The sequence below is a fragment of the Corvus moneduloides genome, chromosome 2 (genome assembly GCF_009650955.1).
Source record: "Corvus moneduloides isolate bCorMon1 chromosome 2, bCorMon1.pri, whole genome shotgun sequence".
NCBI classification, from domain to species: domain Eukaryota; kingdom Metazoa; phylum Chordata; class Aves; order Passeriformes; family Corvidae; genus Corvus; species Corvus moneduloides.
Window position 1 is genome coordinate 10,043,784 of NC_045477.1, and position 18,780 is coordinate 10,062,563.

General features: G+C 39.3%; 1 protein-coding gene across 10 annotated transcripts in view; it reads right to left on the minus strand.

Annotated features, from left to right (window-relative positions):
* The window catches only part of ROBO2 (roundabout guidance receptor 2), a 1,045,807-nt gene that overhangs the window by 11,613 nt on the left and 1,015,414 nt on the right, over positions 1-18,780 (minus strand). For 5 of the 10 annotated variants that reach the window (XM_032097063.1, XM_032097086.1, XM_032097053.1 and 2 more), the window contains 3 exons: positions 12,299-12,481; positions 7,512-7,682; positions 865-1,125 (listed from right to left, as the gene is read on the minus strand). In XM_032097063.1, coding sequence (XP_031952954.1) covers positions 865-1,125; positions 7,512-7,682; positions 12,299-12,481 — 615 coding nt within the window. The remainder of the gene's footprint in view (positions 1-864; positions 1,126-7,511; positions 7,683-12,298; positions 12,482-18,780) is intronic. The other 5 variants (XM_032097109.1, XM_032097099.1, XM_032097105.1 and 2 more) reach the window with 3 other exon arrangements.

An 18,780-nucleotide genomic window follows, 5' to 3' on the forward strand; every position in this document is an offset into this window, starting at 1 on the left:
GTACATAAGTGAAGAAACAGTGTAACCCTACAGAAAACTTTACATGCAGTATAATTTTTTGTTTAAATCCTCTTAATTGTCCTCTTGTATCACTCTAATCAGCACTGCATTGGAATGAGGTGATTATCGGGTTAAAGAAAATGCCCTAGGATGGAACAGCGGCTTTTACTTGAGGTCAGGCTGACAGAAGGAAGCTGTGAATGTTGTAGAAATACAACTCCAGAGCCCAGCATCACCTCCTGTGCACATTTGTGCAGACTTGAAATCCATTTAGGTGCTGAAGTCAGCTTGGGGCAAGGTGCAGGTCCTGTATGAAGGTGAAAACCTGCGCTGTCATCTTTCTGGGCTTAAGAGATGAATGCTACTTGGTCATATCCTTTAATAAAGAGACGAGAAGGTTTTTAATACAGATGAAAAGAATGTCAGTAGCTCAGAAGGATCAGTCTTCTTGCAGACATGGAAAAGCAACAGCTGCCAACTTGGAAGCAGGTTGAAAGAACTGGAAAATATGGCCCTATATGTATAAATAAATACATCTAACAAAAGATACTCGAAAAACTCTCCTTCCTTGCTGGCCTGAAACTGTTCCTATTGTCTCCATCGCTATGCTTGAGAACATTATTAATTTCCACAACACTGTAAAGAGTGCACCAAATCAGGTGCTAATGAGATTTCACTGCTGCAGGAGGGAAGATAGCTGGATCAACAAGCTCTCATTTCACTTGGCCTTTTCTTATTTTCCAGCTTGACCCTCGCCAGTGCTCTCCCAGAGAGAGAGCTGTGAAGTGATCCTAGAGTCCTGCCAGGCACAGAACCCCTCAGCAGAGGGTGGGGTGTCGAGCTGCTGGTGCAGCACACACACACCTGATCCGAAGGCTTGTTTGTGTTGGGCTTTCCTGAAATCCTCTTGGCGGTCTGTAGAGCTTATCCACTCCTGGGCTTGCCGCTGCCACTCTAGTGATGTCCTAGCGGGCCGGTCCAGGGAGCTCTTTGTGTCATCTACGTTGGCTGCGTGCTGCCTCTCCAGAGAGCTCCCCTTCCTCTCGGCAGAGCCTCCGCGCTGGCCGGGCACTATGGGCTGCCTTAAACCCTGACCGGGGGGCGGGTCGGGTGGTGGTGGAAGATCTAAAAAATGTGAATAAGATTCAGGTGAACTGATTTTTTTAATTGAAACAGAAGGTCTGTTTTCGATGCTGAAAAGAAAAGTGCCTTGCAAACAGTATGAGTCACTCAATCGGTTGATTTTAAAAGGGGGAAATTTCACATTAATCAGAAAAGCGGTTCCGACCTCTGCTAGCTCTTTATTCTGCTTGCTGTGTTGCTAGCTCTTTCCACAAAAATCCATAGACTCTGAGCCCTGACTTACACTTCCACGCACGGGATTTATTTTCTGCGGGGTGTACTCCCAGCTGTTCTGTTCAGTAACAGCAAGAAATTAAGAAAAGGCTGGGGAAAACTCGACCGGTGTCAGTTGCAATTTCCCCCACAATACTGGGGCTTGCTACATCCTATCTTTGGGCTACACTTCCAGCTTGAGCTGTAAACTCAAAACCTAATATAGAACTTCATCAAAATGAATAAAACACCACAAAAATTGGGAAAAATTAATCGCGAAACCTACTGCCATTGAAAAAGCATCAGTACATGTCTGACAACGGTTTAAATGGAACCACCAAAACAGTGGGAGAGCACTTTAGTCAAGTAAATGAAGAGCTATTGAATCTTCAGAGACTAGAGGATGGCCACTCTCCAGTTTAGCAGTCTTGCAAATATAACCTATTAAAACACAATTTCAGCTAACAGAAAGACACTTGCCTGGTCTCTGACAACTTCTGACCTTTTCAAGTTGGGACTTGGACTACTAAGATGCTTGTAGAATTATGAGGTCAACCTTCTAATCACATTGTGGGGGCAAAGGTTGCACATTTTATTAGTCCAAGATCAAAGGTAATTACAGGGTAATTTTATATAATTTTATATCAGGATAATTTTAATTCTAAATGCAACTTTTTCATGTAAATGATATGATAGACTTACAATAGTCCAGATTATTTAAAAGAAAAAAAAAAACAAACCAGAAAATGGAAGCACCTTTAGTAGCATAATGAAAATTCTTCCATATGATATACTCATTTTATACAAGGAAACACTTTTTGATAATTCTATTTTGGGCAATGGATAGCCCAAATAAATCTCTGCAGCCACACCAATCTTCACAAAAACCTTCGTTAGCTTACAGGAGATTTGGGTCTGACCTGTTTTCTAGTCCTTTGTATCTTACAGTGTTGTGAAGGTTTATCAAGGAACTGAACTTGGCTCAGTAACAGGCATGGAAAAGTAAACCTCTGTTTTGCCTGCAGGGAAGTCTGGTGTTTATAACTGTAGTGAAACTGAAATTCATTTTTTAAATTTGTCAGGAGGCCTTTGGAAGGAGTTTATTTCAAAGTCTATAATCCAGCTTTATATAATGCTTTATATAATGCTACACAGAATTTTTTTCATGTCCTTGCTGTTAGAGGTGATACCTATACCTCACACATGGAGCAGAAATGCTTCCCAAGTTCCTGCGATGTCATTCCAGACAACACTGTCTCTTACAGGAAGGTGAGGATGTGCAGGTTATTTGTGTTTGCAAGAGAAAGAAGTTGTGTCCAGTGACGCTCCTGCCCCTCTGCTCACAGCTGAAGGGCTGTGCCCCAGATTAAGATAATGCTGGCTCTCTGGCAAGAGCAGCCTTTTAATAATCTGTCAGTGAGCCTGGTGCATGCTTTATGTTCAGCACTAATTTATTTGAGAAATTTTTCGTTATGAATATAGATGTGACCTTTCATGACAATGACTATACTTGAGTTACTGTAGGTGGAAGCAGGAGGGTATGGGAGCTTGCCAATGTTAAAATTGCTTTATAGTGCTGGCTTCCAAAATGGAATTTCTTATAATTGATTTTATTGCGATCATAACCAGTTAATGTACAGAACCACAACACTGGCATCTGCTTATGCAATCTGAAATAGAGATTACTGAAGTTGTGATTTATAAGCACTTTGTGGAGATGCATTGAATCCAATAAACACAGCCATAACATGACATTGGACTATGCAATTTTCCCAGATAAAATATTTACTGTTCAATATAAACAAAATTTTCAAGTTGTAGCATAGAAAAAAAAAATACATTGAAATTATTGCAGTACTAAACTTTAAATAGACTATCCTACTTCAGAAATTGCTGTCTAATAGTTGTTATTAATTAGATACTTAAAAGGAAAGAAGGCTTGTATTTAAACTATACTGCATGTTCTAGAGCTGGCTGCGACTCCTGGAATTACCGTAGAGTTATGGTGTTGATCTACTGTTAACCTGATTATTGCTTTTATCCATCCACAAAATAAGCATAGAGACTGACTTATGCATAGAAGTGAAATGAAACAGCATATTTGTAAATTTCCTTGGGTGCTTTAAACCTGTGGATGAGTTGAAGAGAAAAACAAAATGTATCTTGTAGTGAAGCTTCACAGAACTCTAGAAGAACTACAGGTACTTTGGAATTAACATAAACTGGCTCTGGCCTGAGTACAGACTGACTGAACTGTGACAAACGTGTCTGAGAAGATCTGTAAGAACAGTTACTAATTGTAGCCAAACATCACCTGATTAAACTGTTTGCTTCTTCACTTCCTTACTCAGGTTGACAGTCACAGCAACACCTACCTGTCCTTTTTAATAAAAGAAGCTGGAAGAAAGCTTCATTTGAAAATGTGGCTTTTTATTTGCTCTGCAACTTACATCCTGTATTGCAAATCTTGTGCCTTAGTAAAGAATTAAATATTTTCTGCTATCTTGCCTCGGTATATAGAAAGATCCCATGTATCTGGAGTCATTAATTTCTTACTCCAACAACTGAGAATAGTCTTGCCTTGCCTTCCCTACCCCTACTAAATGTGTAACAGATGTCAGCTGAGTTAGAAGTCTCACATCCTCACAGGAAGACTTATTACCACATAGAAGCAATCCAACTCGTTCCATCATGACAATCACTTCAGAGAAGTTCTGAATTTAGAAATTTAGGGACTTCAGCGGGATTTTCAGTGAGCATACCCAGAGTGGTAACACTGATTCACCCTACTTCCATCTAAATCCCATTTATTGTTCAGATGCTAGGGAAAATATCTGAAAGCCTGCCCTGAGCTAGTAACTTTCCAGGTCAGTAGGATGTCATCCAGACTTTCATTTTGAAGCCTCTAATGGCAGGATTATCAAACCTGCAAGGCAATTCATAAGTGCATTGGTGGGCAGGTGATGGTCTTATTGATTTAGTAATGGAGGGATTGTGATTGAGGAGCTGTAGGACATCAGAGTGCCTGATAAGGGGAAAATGGATATTCAGTTTGGGATTACTCCAGCCCTTCCTTAGAAGGCAGAGCATTGGCTAAATGATTCAGGCACCAGTCAAGGTTTGGCACAGCCTCTCATTATTAACTGGAAAAAGCATCAAGTTAAAGAACCTACAACTGTAAGGACACACCTTTCTACCTGTGTCAGTGATTTCTTTTCCTAGGGGTGATAATTACTGTGACATTTAATAAGCCTCTGAAACATTTTCTAGCATCAGGAAGAAGTATTTTCTCTACAGTGATCTACCTTAGAAAAAATTATTTTTAATACACAGTAGGAAGTTAGTGGCAAGGCATGGTAACATAAGTCTTATATTCCAGTTCTCCTTTTCAAACCCTAAGCACATTTCCCTTCTGCCTCCCCTTTTTTTTTTTTTGCATATCATGCTCAGCTAAGGAAGGGTTTTTAACTTCAGTCACACAATTACCATGCTGCAAACTATATGACAGATTCCACTGTTTTGCAATTCATGACTACATTGTTTCAAGGAAAACAAATTATTCCTTGAGCACTAACACTAAAAACCTCCTTTTTTTTTATGGTGGACTGTGAGCTCAGAATGAAAGTTTTGATCATCTGAGGGATTTATAACAGATTCTTCCTCTGTGGATTTGCTGTTGTCTCCACAGTCTTTCAGGATGGGGAAGTGAGAGAACAAGTTGTACAGCAAGACAAATAAGAAGACTCCATCTAGAGTCAGTCTCTAGAGGCTTCTGACCTGCAGCTGAAGGAAATGAAGAAGCAGGGTTTTAGGGGATTTGTGTGGATTGCTGTCAAAACTAAGCATGAAGTTGAACCCTCAAATGCTTACACGGTCTGAGATGTGTGTGCTATGTGTTAATATTCAGTTTCTTAGGCCTTTTGCACTGTCCCACATGGTTACAGTTAACAAGGAGGAAACACTCAGGATGTGTATGGGAATGGCAGAGAAAGCTGGAGCTTTCTTAGTCAATGAAAATTTGAAATGACAGACATCCAGTATGTGATGAGACTTAAACACAGGATACCAGGACTCATCCAACCTGGGAATTCAAAAACGACTGGCAAACCAAGTATATTCTCACATGACAAATCCAAGAGGAAGTAGTTATAAGGGAATGGATTTGAAAAACCAGAGAAAATGTACAGTGATGCTTTTCACAGAAATCAGGATGACCCCAGGCTGAATGGACTGGCCTGGATTAGGGCTTGGAATTGCTGACCATATATGAGGTTCTCCTACTTGCTTTTTCTAGCTATAGCTTAAGCAGAGTGGTATTGTCTGTCTTTGTAAAGTTCATTGCAGTATTTCACAGAAAGCACCCAGTTACCATTTTTAATTTCTGCAAACCAGAGATTCCTAAATTCAATTGTTTACATACATGCAGGTGGCAGCAGCAACCTTTAGCTTCCTTAATTGACAAATGATCTTTTGCAAATTTAACTATGACTCAGACTTGACATTACACTTTAATGACTCATATTCAGTAGGAGTTGAAGCGGAAAATGGTACCATTTGTGTTTGTTTGTTTGTTCCTGTGTTAATACAGGATGGGAACAGTTCCCCTATTGCTCCAGGACATTATACATTTTTGCAACATATAGCAAGGACTTTAGCTAGGTTTATAAAAGACAAATGCTAATCTAATGCATCCGAAAGCTGTTATGGTTAATGCCTGTGTCTGAGAGGTTGAAGGAAACAGTATATCATTGTTACTCTGATTTAAATATATGAAAGAAACTTCATTAAGATTAGTATTTTATAAAGGATAAATAAAATACAATATGAGTTTCCTCTTTTAAAATAGATCTTAAAATCTTATCTCTTTCACTAATGTAAAACAATTCCAAATTTTATGATGGAGTCACTCTCTGAGGAGCCCCACTTCCATCTGTCTCATAACCTGAACTGGATTCCCATTAATTTTCTGGTACCCACACTACCGTAAAACATTTCTGTGGCAACAGTATTCAGAAGCAGAAAGATTAGTGCCACCATATTGAGTGCACTATAAGCTCACATGTACACAGAAATTGTGGCCCAAGATGCTCACAGTTCAGGGCGACAGGATACCCACTCAGAAGGGTTAACAAAACATGCACAGAAAGAGTATGGCCAGCACCACAAGTGACTTCCATGATTTCCAGTTACTGTTCTCATAGACACATCTATTCAACAGATCTGTGTAACAGAGAGGCCAGTGGAATATATCCACAAGGGGAGGGAATTAATGTTTAAAGGAACTCGGATCCATATGAGCAGAATCTAAGCTACTTTAAGTTGTTTCCACAAATAATATGGCAGTGAGAATGAGCCACGGAGCAGGAGATGTAACAATAACCTCTTTGGTGAATACTCTAACCATTTCAACACCTACAGATGCAAGGCCAGGGATCAGAAGAAATGAGGGGGAGGTAGCCAGCTGGCCACCTTCCTATCCAGTCTTCCTCAAAAACTAACAGGCAGTGATTGTGTCTTTTGCCAGACTCAAGAAGGGTAGACAGAGAAAATGGAAGACAGAGCTTATCTTAATTATCAGAAGAGCAGAACAGACATGCCAGAAATTTCCAAATGGGAAGTAGTCATAAGTGAGAAGTGGAGATGTAAAATAGGAAGACACAGTCACTGAGCTCAGTGGATGTCAGGACTGAAGCAGCATGGACAAGATGTGAGGCAGAATCATGGGAAAAGCATGGCACGTGTTGCTGTAGCTCTTGGGCGTCTGCCAAAACCGGCATAGACCAAACAGAGTCCTGTGAGAGCAGCTCTCTGCTTCTCCTTAGGAATTCATGACATACAGCTACTGCTAGTGGTGGCTACTTTCATAAAATGTAAAATTACAGGCCATTTTTCAATGTCAGCTCATGTGCAATGAAGTCATTTTGGGGTAAGATTTATACTGAGATCAGAGAAACCCTATGAGATGATGACATGTTCAGAGCAGAAATGAAGAAAAGCTCCTCGAACACTCACCCAAGCCCCACACTGCTAGAGCTGCGATATTGCTCATGTGCCAACCTGGGGACCCCACTCCACCAAAGCATTAATTGACTGTAACCATTACTCCTGAGAAGGTGGCTCTGCCTTCTCCTGCTGTGCACACCTGCCTGTTGCAGGTTTTCCTCCCCGGCACTCACCGTCCGTGATTCCCTCCCGGCGATGAGGCAAAGGGGGCTGCTCCAAACGTCCGCCCTTGTGTTTTTTCGTGGGCCTCGGCCTCTGACCCTGATTGACAGCTGCACTGGTGCTGCTGTCAGTAGAAAAAGGACTGCCTGGCCGAGGTCTCTGAGAGGAAGTATATGCTTTGCCTAAAGAAGAAAAAAAAAAAAAAAAAAAAAAAAAAAAAAACCAGATGAAAAAATGTTACTGCCTTGAAATGGGCTGTTCTGCTAATGTCTGCTCTGAAACATTAAATCAGGTCTAATTCTCAGAGGCAGGCAAGTGTCCCCTCAAGGTACCCACTGATAGCAGCTGCTTTAAGACACACCACAAAAAGTTAAGTAGAGAAACTTGGCATTCTTTTGTCTTTAACTTTTATAATTAAAATTATTCCATCTGTTGTGATAGAACTACTGTATGCCATGTAACTCCTACCTGCTCTGTGTGCTGAACAGATGTGTCATAACAACTCCTCAGCCTTGAACAGGGAAGGAAAACAGTTCTGCAATCATATCAAATTTATCTCCTCCTGCCTTCCACTTTCATGTTTGCTGAGCCAGATTCTCATTTTAGGGGCTCCCATATGCACTGTATATCTGGAGTAACTCCAGCGAGATAAACATAACTGATTTTGCAAGCTATGTAGCAGTGTAGGTCTGTATACTTAAGGGCTCTCTCTTCTCAAGAAATAAAAATGGGGGTATATTTGAATGCTAAAATTTTCCAGTTAATTTTCAGAACTTTTATTTGTTAAAAATATATATTCTGACCTCAGATTTATATATGGTGTGTGTGTGTGTGTGTGTATATATATATATATATATACACTATTCAAGCTACATGATTTCTCTTAAAGAAGTACCTGTGGTGCTGTTGTATGGAGCAGATGATTAAAAGCCTCAGAATGTAAAGAGCACAGTTCATTTACTACATTTGCTTCCTCTTGTTCTGATATTTTTACTCTGTTAACTTAACTAGACTTAATGTTTAATGATAACTGATGAAAACTAAAAATCACCATCTTTTACTTTCTTTTGTTCATGTGTATGTCATTCTTGCCAAATTTTGGAGATGTTAACTTCTTAACTCATTTAGAATTGGTAACTAAAATTCTTATATGTTTTAATGCTATCTGCAAGGGAAAATGCATAAACCCGTCAGAACTTCAGCTCTTTCAGTGCTGCTCTAGGCCCAAATGGAGTTAACAGTTGATAGAAAGTGGCAAAATGGGTGTTTGCTATTGTTTTGGTCAACTGGGCCCATGATAGTAAGGAGGTTTTTTTATCCTCTGGTTAACTTAGACCATGGTCGACCCTGCAGTGAGTTATGTTTTCTAGTAAAACCTTCCAACAGATGTGCTTACTTCCAACATGCTGTCACATATTACCTGAACTAGAAAAGCTTAATTGGGAGTAATATGCAGCTCAGCATCCCATTTGAAATATTCTCAGTGCCAAGAGGGCAAAGTGAAAAAGTAGCTGTAATCTCTCTAACATGTTTCACATTAGCACATACATGTTAGGATAATATTTCACTATTTGACTTCAGAGATTTCGTGACTGTCTCAGGTTTGATCTTCTACCTTCTGACTGCTGTGCCCTGCTCTCAGGCAGGCTTGTCCCCAGCTGCACATCTCTGCCAGCTATCAGAGGTTACCACGTTTGAACCCCTCATTTGGACATTCCCTAACCCTCCTCTACAAAAACCCCAAAAACCAAAAAAAAAGCCCAACTGAACATATATATAGTCTTAAAACAATGCCTTTGCCAACCTAGCTCATTATAACTGAAATTGGGTTACAGCACACCCGCCTAAGCAGCTAATTCTGGAGCTGGGAGAAAGCAGGAATAAGCTTTTGGGAACATTAACCTCTATAGCTGGCACAGCTGCAGCCAGACAAAGACAAGTGATCAAGCCCTTGTTTCATGGATAAGGATAACACAACAGATGAACATAGACAAAATATTAAAATTTCATTTAAAAATAAAAATAAAAAAAAAGACTACTAATGCAGAGAAATTCAGATGTGAGCCTGAAATTCTATCCCAGCTCTTAGCACGTTGCACAGATGTTTTGCAAAAATAAATTCACAACATGCAAGTGCAACTAGTGAGTGCAGGACGCAGATTCTTCACTTATTCTTTTGACTAAAGCAATGTGATTATTCATTCAGAATGCTGGTTTTAAGAAGAAAAAGGCACCAAACATTCTCTTTTATCCCTTCGTGAAAATGAGGCAAAAGAAATAGCACTGACCTAAATCTCACATGGGGCAAACACAAATGATGTGCAGACTCCCATACCACATTTTTCAATGCGCTTAATAACTGATTACAGCATCTTGTATTTGTATGCAGCCTTTCCAGTAAGAACTGCTGAGCAGTGTCAGACTTTCTGTAGCAGATTTAGTGTGTTTAAGTGGAGACAAGGATGAATCCACTAATTCTTGATTTAATTTCCCAAGGGTGTTAAAAAGGAAAGCTGTTTGAACTTCATGGCAAATCACATGATGGCTTCTGGAAACTGGAATCAAAGTGTCTGGCAGGAGAGACACATTGCATCTGGATTCACCAGTGCCTCTTATGCTTGGCAATCAAACATTCCCATGTGAGGCTATCAAGCTGGACATCTCCTTTAGTATCTACCGCTGAGAATACTTCACAGCTGCTCTAAATGGGTGAAAATAACTGTCCAGACTGCAGAGGAATAAAGAGTCAGGACCTTCAGGCTCCCTTCAGAGCAATGGACAGGATAACACTGCTGCTTCTGCACTGCCAGACACCGTGTTGCACTCTGGGGGGCTGCTGTGGGGCAGCGGGGCTGTAACAGGGATGTCGGACCGAGCCACCCTGCCCTGCAAGGTGACACATCCTAATGACACTGCAGTGAGCAGGGGGAGTGCTTCCATTTGCTGAGGTTTCTGTGAGGAAAAGAAGGGAGGGCTGTTTGTTTGCATGTGGGTTTTTATTTTATTTCCATTTTGCCTGCTGGATCATTAAGAGAATAAGAGGGTAATAATCATAAAGTCTCTACCACAACTGCTGGATCCTTTTTTGTACCCTGTACTCTAATGGTCTGTCTGAGGAATTACACACATACTCACTTTACGTGCATTTGTAACCTAATTAAGCTAGGAAAATACAGCTGACTAGGGGGCTCTCATCCTTCCCTTGTATTTTCCATTCACATAGGTATAAAAAAAAATCGTATTTATTCTAAGTGTCTGTGTTTTTGTGTCCATTTACTTCTGTTATGAGTAGGTGGCAGAAACTGCACTTCTCAAACGTTTGATACAAGTGACAGTAACTTTGGGTGAATCTTTGCATTAGCTTTTACTGGAGCAAATACTACCAAAGAAAAGGATGGAAAGGATTTGCTCCTTTCATTCAGAACCGGTGAGACTATTCAAGGAAAACAGTATCTTTTAAGTCATAGTTTGGCCAAATGTTTCTGCAGTAGATAAGTCAAGGTCTACATGAGTTTTCTTTTGTTTTGCTTTCTTTTTTTAGGTTTTTTTTTAAATGATAAGACAGATTTACTCAATTTTCCATTAATATAAGGAAACAATTGAGGGCTTCATCTATGGTGAAATAACAATCTTTTAAGGATTGATGACTATGACTATGTCTGACCAAAGGCAAAAGTCCCAGTGAGTTGAGAAAAGCTGGATCTTAGGACTTTGCCATCAACTCTTTCCTTTATTCCTAACGTTCCTAAAAGGCAGTGCTTGCCATGAAGTTATTGCATGCAGAAAGCCTACAGTACTCAGCCCCCAACAGGTGAGATATTTCTCCTAAGTGCACATGAAGGAGAGACTTCATACCAGACTAGTAGTCTAAAAAATTTAAATGTGAGGAGTATTATGGGACCTATCACTAGGAATCAGCTGAGGAAGCATAACAAAGAATGACCCAAGTTCATACTTTGCTAATAGATTTGTGGATTTAAATAATTAGTTATTGTTGCCATTTTGACAAGACTAAGAAAATGTAAATTTATTCTTTTTTTAACAGAATATTTAAAGATAATTTTTCTTTTTATTTTTAATAGAAATAAAACATATGGAGCTTTAAAAATAAGAGCTAAAATATATTTAGTTTTCCTTAATTAATTTCAGAAGATTGGCTGTTTTCAAATGCAATATCCACTTTACCTTTGTTACATTTTACTTGGCAGATTCAGTTGGCATAACCAAAATTAAATGTTATCAAAATATATTAACTTATTGAATTAATTATTTTTTAAATCAGCTATTAACACAGCTTTAAACAGTTTGTATTGTTAACAATAAAAGCACACCAAGTCACCCCATGCTTAGAAAAACTTTGGAGAAAAACACACTTTTGCAAGAAATGCAACAGAAGAGCAGGGATGGAGATAATAGTTTAAAGATGATGTTCATCACTGGAAATGTGAATGATTGTGAGGAGATTATTCAGAAAATGAAATCATCAAAGGCTGCAAGGCAGAATTAGCAATCTCTTCACCGAAATATTAAATGAGCATATGTCAGTAAATCTACAGCAGAGTCAGCACTGAGGGGAACCGCAGCAGACCGAAGTGCAGATTAAAAGCTTGTGCTATTCACTACTTCAAATCTCTAAAAATGAAACATAATGCAAGGTTTCATTTAAAATACACCAGTAAGAGTATCTCCATCCACCTTATTCCATGCATGTTAGACAAGTGTGAGACGCAGGTTCACTGAGAGAAGGATAGGCAGAGACACCCTTCATGCAGAAAGCATCAACTTTGAGTCTACAAACCTGTTCTTGTCAGGCTGGTTCCATCCAGCCTAAACCCAGCTTTATCTGCTGCTGCAACCAGTGCTTGTGCAAAAGTGCCGCTGGTAAAGATCGAGTCATCTGAGGAGCTACCTACACTAGATCTATGACTAGAAAAGTTACGGTCCTCATCAGACGCAGAACCCCATCCATTTACCATTGAACCTAAAAACAAATGTAGGGGGCTAGTGAGTGGTGCACATTGATATTCTTTGTTCATCTAAAGCTTAAAGACCCACTTAATATGTCCTTTCTTAACAGGAAACCCCAAATTCATTTGACAGAGCTTGGTACGAAACAGCAATATTCATCTAAAGCTTAAAGACCCAGTTATTGTGTCCTTTAACAACACAAACCCCAAAGTTTATCTGACAGAGTTTGGTACAACAGAGTACTATCAGTGCTAGGTGGGATCTCATTCCTAGTTTGCTCCATGTAGCCTGGAAACAAAATAATGGTCCTGGAAACAAAATAACACATGTTCTTTACACATGCAAAGGTTCCACAGTAAAATTTTTTTTAAATTAATGGATTTTTCCTGTGATTGAATTCAGTGTGACTGTTTTTACTATGTTTGTTTTACTTGGCTTGTTACAAATCAGTATCTAGTTTGATATTTGCCAAACCGAGTCTTAATTTTGGACTGCACATGTGTAAGTCTCGGTAGATATGGCTAAAGTCAGACCTGGGCTTCAAGAGCTATTCTGAACAAGACTGGAACCATGTAATTTTGTCAATCAAAACCTTAAAGTAAATGAGCAGTTTTAATGGCCTGAAAACAGCTGATCCAAAGTAGTTCATTCCAGTGGATTAAAATAACTTTTTTTTAAAAGGTTTGAAATAATTAGGATTCAAGAGCAGAGCAAATATATGCTCAAATTTAATACTGAGTCAGTCACTAGACCAGTGTTGGTCCCATGGTACCTTCTAACAATGGATTACCACCACTGCAGGAGAGGAAAGTGATAACAACATCATAAAAATGCAGTCAGAAAACTAGATACCAGAAAAAACACATGAAAGGAATATAGAAATCTTGACATAACTGAAATATAGAGCAATAGAGAAGGAAGGATTAATCTTACTCGCTTTTCTTTTTTTTATTATTTTTTCTGATGCATGAATCAAGCATCAATCAGTTACCCAGCATGGCAGTTTCAAAAGCTATCACTCAATTAATTTTTTTTTTCCCAAATACTGTAATTCTGTTTTTTTCAGGGTCTCAGATGGAGATGGTGGCGTTCTGTACTTCTAAAATGTCCCAGGGTCATTCCGCACTGTGCAGTGGAGCGGGAGGCAAAAGGAAGAGCCAGCAGCAAGTACTTTTCTCCAGGAACAGGGCAGCCCTGCTAATGAACTACCAAGTCCAGGTGAGGTGCAGAGCAACCAGACTGCTTTGGGACCTGAGCTGCTGCATGGCATTGCATGGTGCTGTGTAGACACAGCGTGCTGTTCTGAGATAGTACAGGCACCACCCCCACACCGAAATACCTGAAATGTGCTTTTTAACAGCATTTATATGCTGAAAAAAAAAAAAAAAAAAGCCCAGTGAACCTGTGTGAATGAGCACAGAACTGGTTTTCAAAGACATGAAGACAGGAGAGGAGGGATGCATCATGGCCCTGACTAAGTCAGCAGAGCTGAATTTCTGTAAATGTACATAAAATGCGTAGCAGTACAGTAGCCTTTTCCTAATCCATGTCCAAGAAAGCATTGCTGTGTTTAAAATTGTTAAATAGTAAATCAATAATGACCTGCTTATTGGTTAATTGATAGGCTAATTAACTAATGGTGGTGTCAAATATTAAAAATGTCCTGCAAAAATAGCTCATGAATACAATAAATGAATCCTGGAATTCAGTAGCACGCTGCACCACAAAGCCCAAGAACAATAGATTATTTTGTGATGCTGCAGTGACCAAACCTTTGAATGTCAGAGAAGTGGCAGGCTATAATAACAAAAACCTGTGCACTCCTCAGACACAGGAAAAGAAACCAAAGAGGTCTGTGGAGGTCTGACAGGCAGAAAGTGAGTTAAGTGCAACAGAGAGTGACAGAGTTTGATTCTGCTTGCCAAAAGCACACATAAAATTGTTATTTTCCAAACAGACTCGACCTGATGCAGACAGATGTAAGGGAGCCCAGATAACAGCAAGGGAAAGCTAAAACTGAATTTCCTCTGAGAGGATAGTTTCTGAACTAACAATCAAAGTGTGATAGGACATCATAGCGAATGGAGAGCAAAGACACTTAGCAACGGTTATTGATGATGTATGAAAAGAGATACTACAGATAAAACACTTCATGAAGATGTAAGAAAATGAAATGCTATAACTGAGGACATTTTCAAACATCACTTATACACACATTCCACAAAATATGTGAGCACAAGCTGAAACACAAAAATATAACTAGAGCTACAGATATCAAAGGATGATACTTAGATGCTAAAATTTAACACATGTGCCATTAATTTCAGGGCCCAAGGGTTTTCTGTTCATAGACATATATTCTGTTGTCTGTGTAGAGACATATAAAACCATATACTGTACAGAGCACTTTTTGTTTTCAGTATCATAGTCCATGAGACTATGGATGTTTTAGAAGAACTTTTAATTTCCACTTGCTCACAGTGCTCTGTCCATTTGCTAACCACAGCTGTTACACAACATACAGTGCACATGGTAATTTGGGTGGGACACTTTCAGGGTATGTGTAGTAGCTGTTTTTCATTTGCTCTGTTAGTCAGTAAAAAAAAATAAACCTCATTTTAGGTATGAAATATACTGAAAATCTGCAAAAGCACATAGTGTGTGAATACAGCTATTGTTCTACACTCTCACAGACATGCCAGTTTTTCTAAAACTACCTACATTTTTATTATCAGACTGCCAGTTTTCTAGGCTAGTACTACAAAAATCTCTGTTCTTATACTCCTCCACATTCCCACAGGCAGGAAGTGTTAGCAAGTCTAGGAACAGTGTGCTCTGGCTATGGATCATTCCTTCTTCCCCTCTCCTCCAGCAGCTGTTCTAGGAGGGACCTGTCAGGCTGGAAGCATAGCTCTGTTCTCGCAGGGACATGAGTTTTACTGGGATATCATGGCTCCACCTGGAGTTCTGCATCCAGTTCTGAGGTCTGGGGCACAAGGCAGACATGGACCTGTCCAAGTGTGTCCAGAGAGGAGCCACAACAATGATTAGAGTGCTGGAACCCCTTTTCTGTGAAGACAGGCTGGGACAACTGGGGTTGTTCACCCTGGAGATGAGAGGGCTCTGGGGAGATCTTCCTGCAGCGTTTCAATATACAATGGAGGGTGATAACAAAGACAGAAAGAGGCTTTTCTGATAAGGCCTGTAGTGACAGGACAAGAAGAAATATTTTCAAACTGAGAGAAGGTTTAGCTTATGTATAAGGAAGAAATTCTCTCCTGCGAAGGTGGTGAGGCACTGGAACAGGCTGCCCAGAGAAGTTGTGGATGTCTCAAACCTGGGAGTGTTCAAGGCCAGGCTGGATGGGGCTCTGAGCAACCTGGTCAAGTAGAAAGTGCCCCTGTCCATGGCAGCGGGGTTGGAACCAGATGACCTTTAAAAGTCCCTTCTAGTCCAAACCATTCTATGTTATTTCTGGTTGCTGGCAGCAACTTTTTACATAGAAACTTTTTGTAACTGCTGAAGTCAGCAAGATACCCTGAGACACATTCAGCACCCACAGCTGTGTGTGACCAGGGAGCTAAAGGCAAAATCTCTACATTATTTCTACTGATTCCTGAGCTATTCAGTTTCACTGCATAAACAATTTCTTTTCCCCACCAAAACCTGCAGCAGTAAATCCCATTTTGCTCTGACCTGCAGAGGTGTAGACATTGCCCAGAAGGCATGGGAGTGCTGGAGCCCAGCCCGGGCACCTCAGGCCACCACACAGCTGTGTTAACATAGCACACGTGGTGACTGCTTGTTTAAAGGCATCCACTGGCCTCTTGCTTTCCAAATCAGATGCACATTTGTTTTGCTCTGAATAAAGGCAGAATAAGAGATGCTGACGTTCCTTTCAGATCAACTGTGCATTTTGAAATGGGATGAAACAGGCTTTAGTGTCTCCTTTACATGCAGCTCACTATGTTTTTTCCAAGAGCACATTTGAGTTTTTACGCTTTCTGGCAACTGTAAATTTTACTCTTGCTGACAGCAGCAGTAAATGCTTTATGCAGAACAAAATCAGCTCTGTGAAAAGTTGAACTCTGTTTCCTTGCTCCATAAAATATCTCTTGGTGCTAATGCAAACAGAAAGCTTCTCTGCTCTCAGGGAAAGGTGAGGGGAACAGAGGTGCCAGCTCCCAGCAAACTGCATGCTACTGCTTTTAGTGGCATTTTGCTGGCAATAAAAATGCTCTTTTTCTTTGTAAAGTGTACTGTTGCTTTACTTAAAAATAATAATAAAAAAAGTCTAATGCACCTATGAAATAAATGCTGCTCACAACAAACCTGACACTTCTGAGAATTCCATTAGATACCTTCCTGCATCTAACAACCTCTATGTGCTTACCTCATGTGTTTTCCTTTACAAGACCATCCAACACGTATTAATATAAAGCCCCTGCTCCTCTGCAGTTTTTTAATGGAACAGGGATAGACTGCTTAGGTTTGTGAAGTGTGGGTGATGTCCTTGGGGACTGATGCTACTTCAGTTGAAACCAGTTACAGAATTCTTTTAGCCTTTGTACAGGAGAAAGATACTATCCTTCTCTTGGGTATGTCTGACCACTGTCATGATTACACAGCAAGAATGCCCACTGATTTTGGTGGAAGTGATGGAATAGAAGGGGCAATAGTCATTGTACCATCAAAATAAGAAAGAATAACAGAAGTGTTTGAATGCAGAATATAAATATGATCACATTTCCAAAAACTAGACTTTGTTTTGTACTTTCCTCCACCATAAATATCCATATATTTAAATGTATACACCTGGAATAAACCCTTAAGTTTTAAATATTTTATTTCTGGGCAGAAAACACTAAAAAAAGGGAGGTAAAAACCATACGTAGATATTTGGCACTTCACAGGTCCAATGATAATTAATGACCTTCATAAACATCTAATGAAAAATGAATTTATGTCACTTAGCTCAATTTATTTGTGTTTGCATTCCATCTTTCTAGATTTTTTTGGTTTCCATATTGCTGAAAGGCACAAAAAAATCTCAAATTTATTCAAGCTGTTAGAAAAGAAATGCACACAGAACATTAAGTAGTTGCTCAAATGTTGCTGAGCAGTAAAATACTATGATAAAGTGGCATCTTGCTGTGTCTCTATTACTTCTTCAGCACTAAAATTAATTTATGATCAGTCATCAATTCATTTACATGTCATTTTATGCTAAATCTATCGTTGCTGATGAATGCATATCCCTAGATCCATTAAGCTAGAGTAAAGTCTGTGCTTTATAATATGACCCTGCTAATTGTTGCATTACCATTTTTATGAGATACAAAAAGTAGCAGTTTCCTATTTTCTGAGCACATATTTAATCCATGAAATACATTCTTCCTATTAAATGCAATCTGTCTAACTGCTTATAAAATAGAATCTTTTGCAATAGGTATCCCTAAGCAAATCGATATAAATATTGAGCTCTGCCGTGGTAAAAAATGGCTCATGAAAATGATATTGTGCAGTTCTCAAGAATTATTCCATTTGTGCTCAGACACAGTGAATGAACAACTTTTTCCATACAGACAGTGATCAGTGAGTCTTTTAATCAAGACCAAAACATGTCAGATAAGGGATATTCTTCCTTGCTGAGCTACACAATCTACAGAGATTTTTATAATTTAGATCTATATAATTCTATTGAAAAAAAAAATTGCAATCCATTTGCTGTGGCACTAATTGCAAGAATATCTCTCTGTTTATATCCATTTGTATCAGTTAGGTAGAAGAGGCCTTGTTCTAATTTCCGTGCTAGTTAATGAGTCAAATTCTTCCCTCAGTCAAAATGCACCAGGACTGAAGATACGCAGCTCTCACTACCCGCTGCACTGGTGCTGCAGGAGGAGGAGATAAGGACAGGGCAAAGAAAACCCCCAAACCATAATACTTTGACCTGAAAAACCCTAGGTTTTTTCTTACTGATTTCAGTGAGAAGCAAATTAATTTCTTCTACAGTCATCATATGCAGTTAATTAAGTCTGTTAAAGTAGAAAAACGTAGCAGACTCTTTGTGGCCATCCATGCCAAAACTCTGCACAGCAATTTATTATAAAAGCAAACATTAAACATAAGAGAAAGAAAAAAAATATTTCAATGTGTCTCTGAGAGCAAAAAATAACCCTAAATAATTATGAATTAAAAGTCAAGTGAGCAAAAGTTTTACCAGTGTGTTTTGGTTCTTTCTTTCTATTATTTTTCAAAGCAGATTCAGTGACTCAGTATCCTAACAAACCATACTGGGAATGAAAGCAA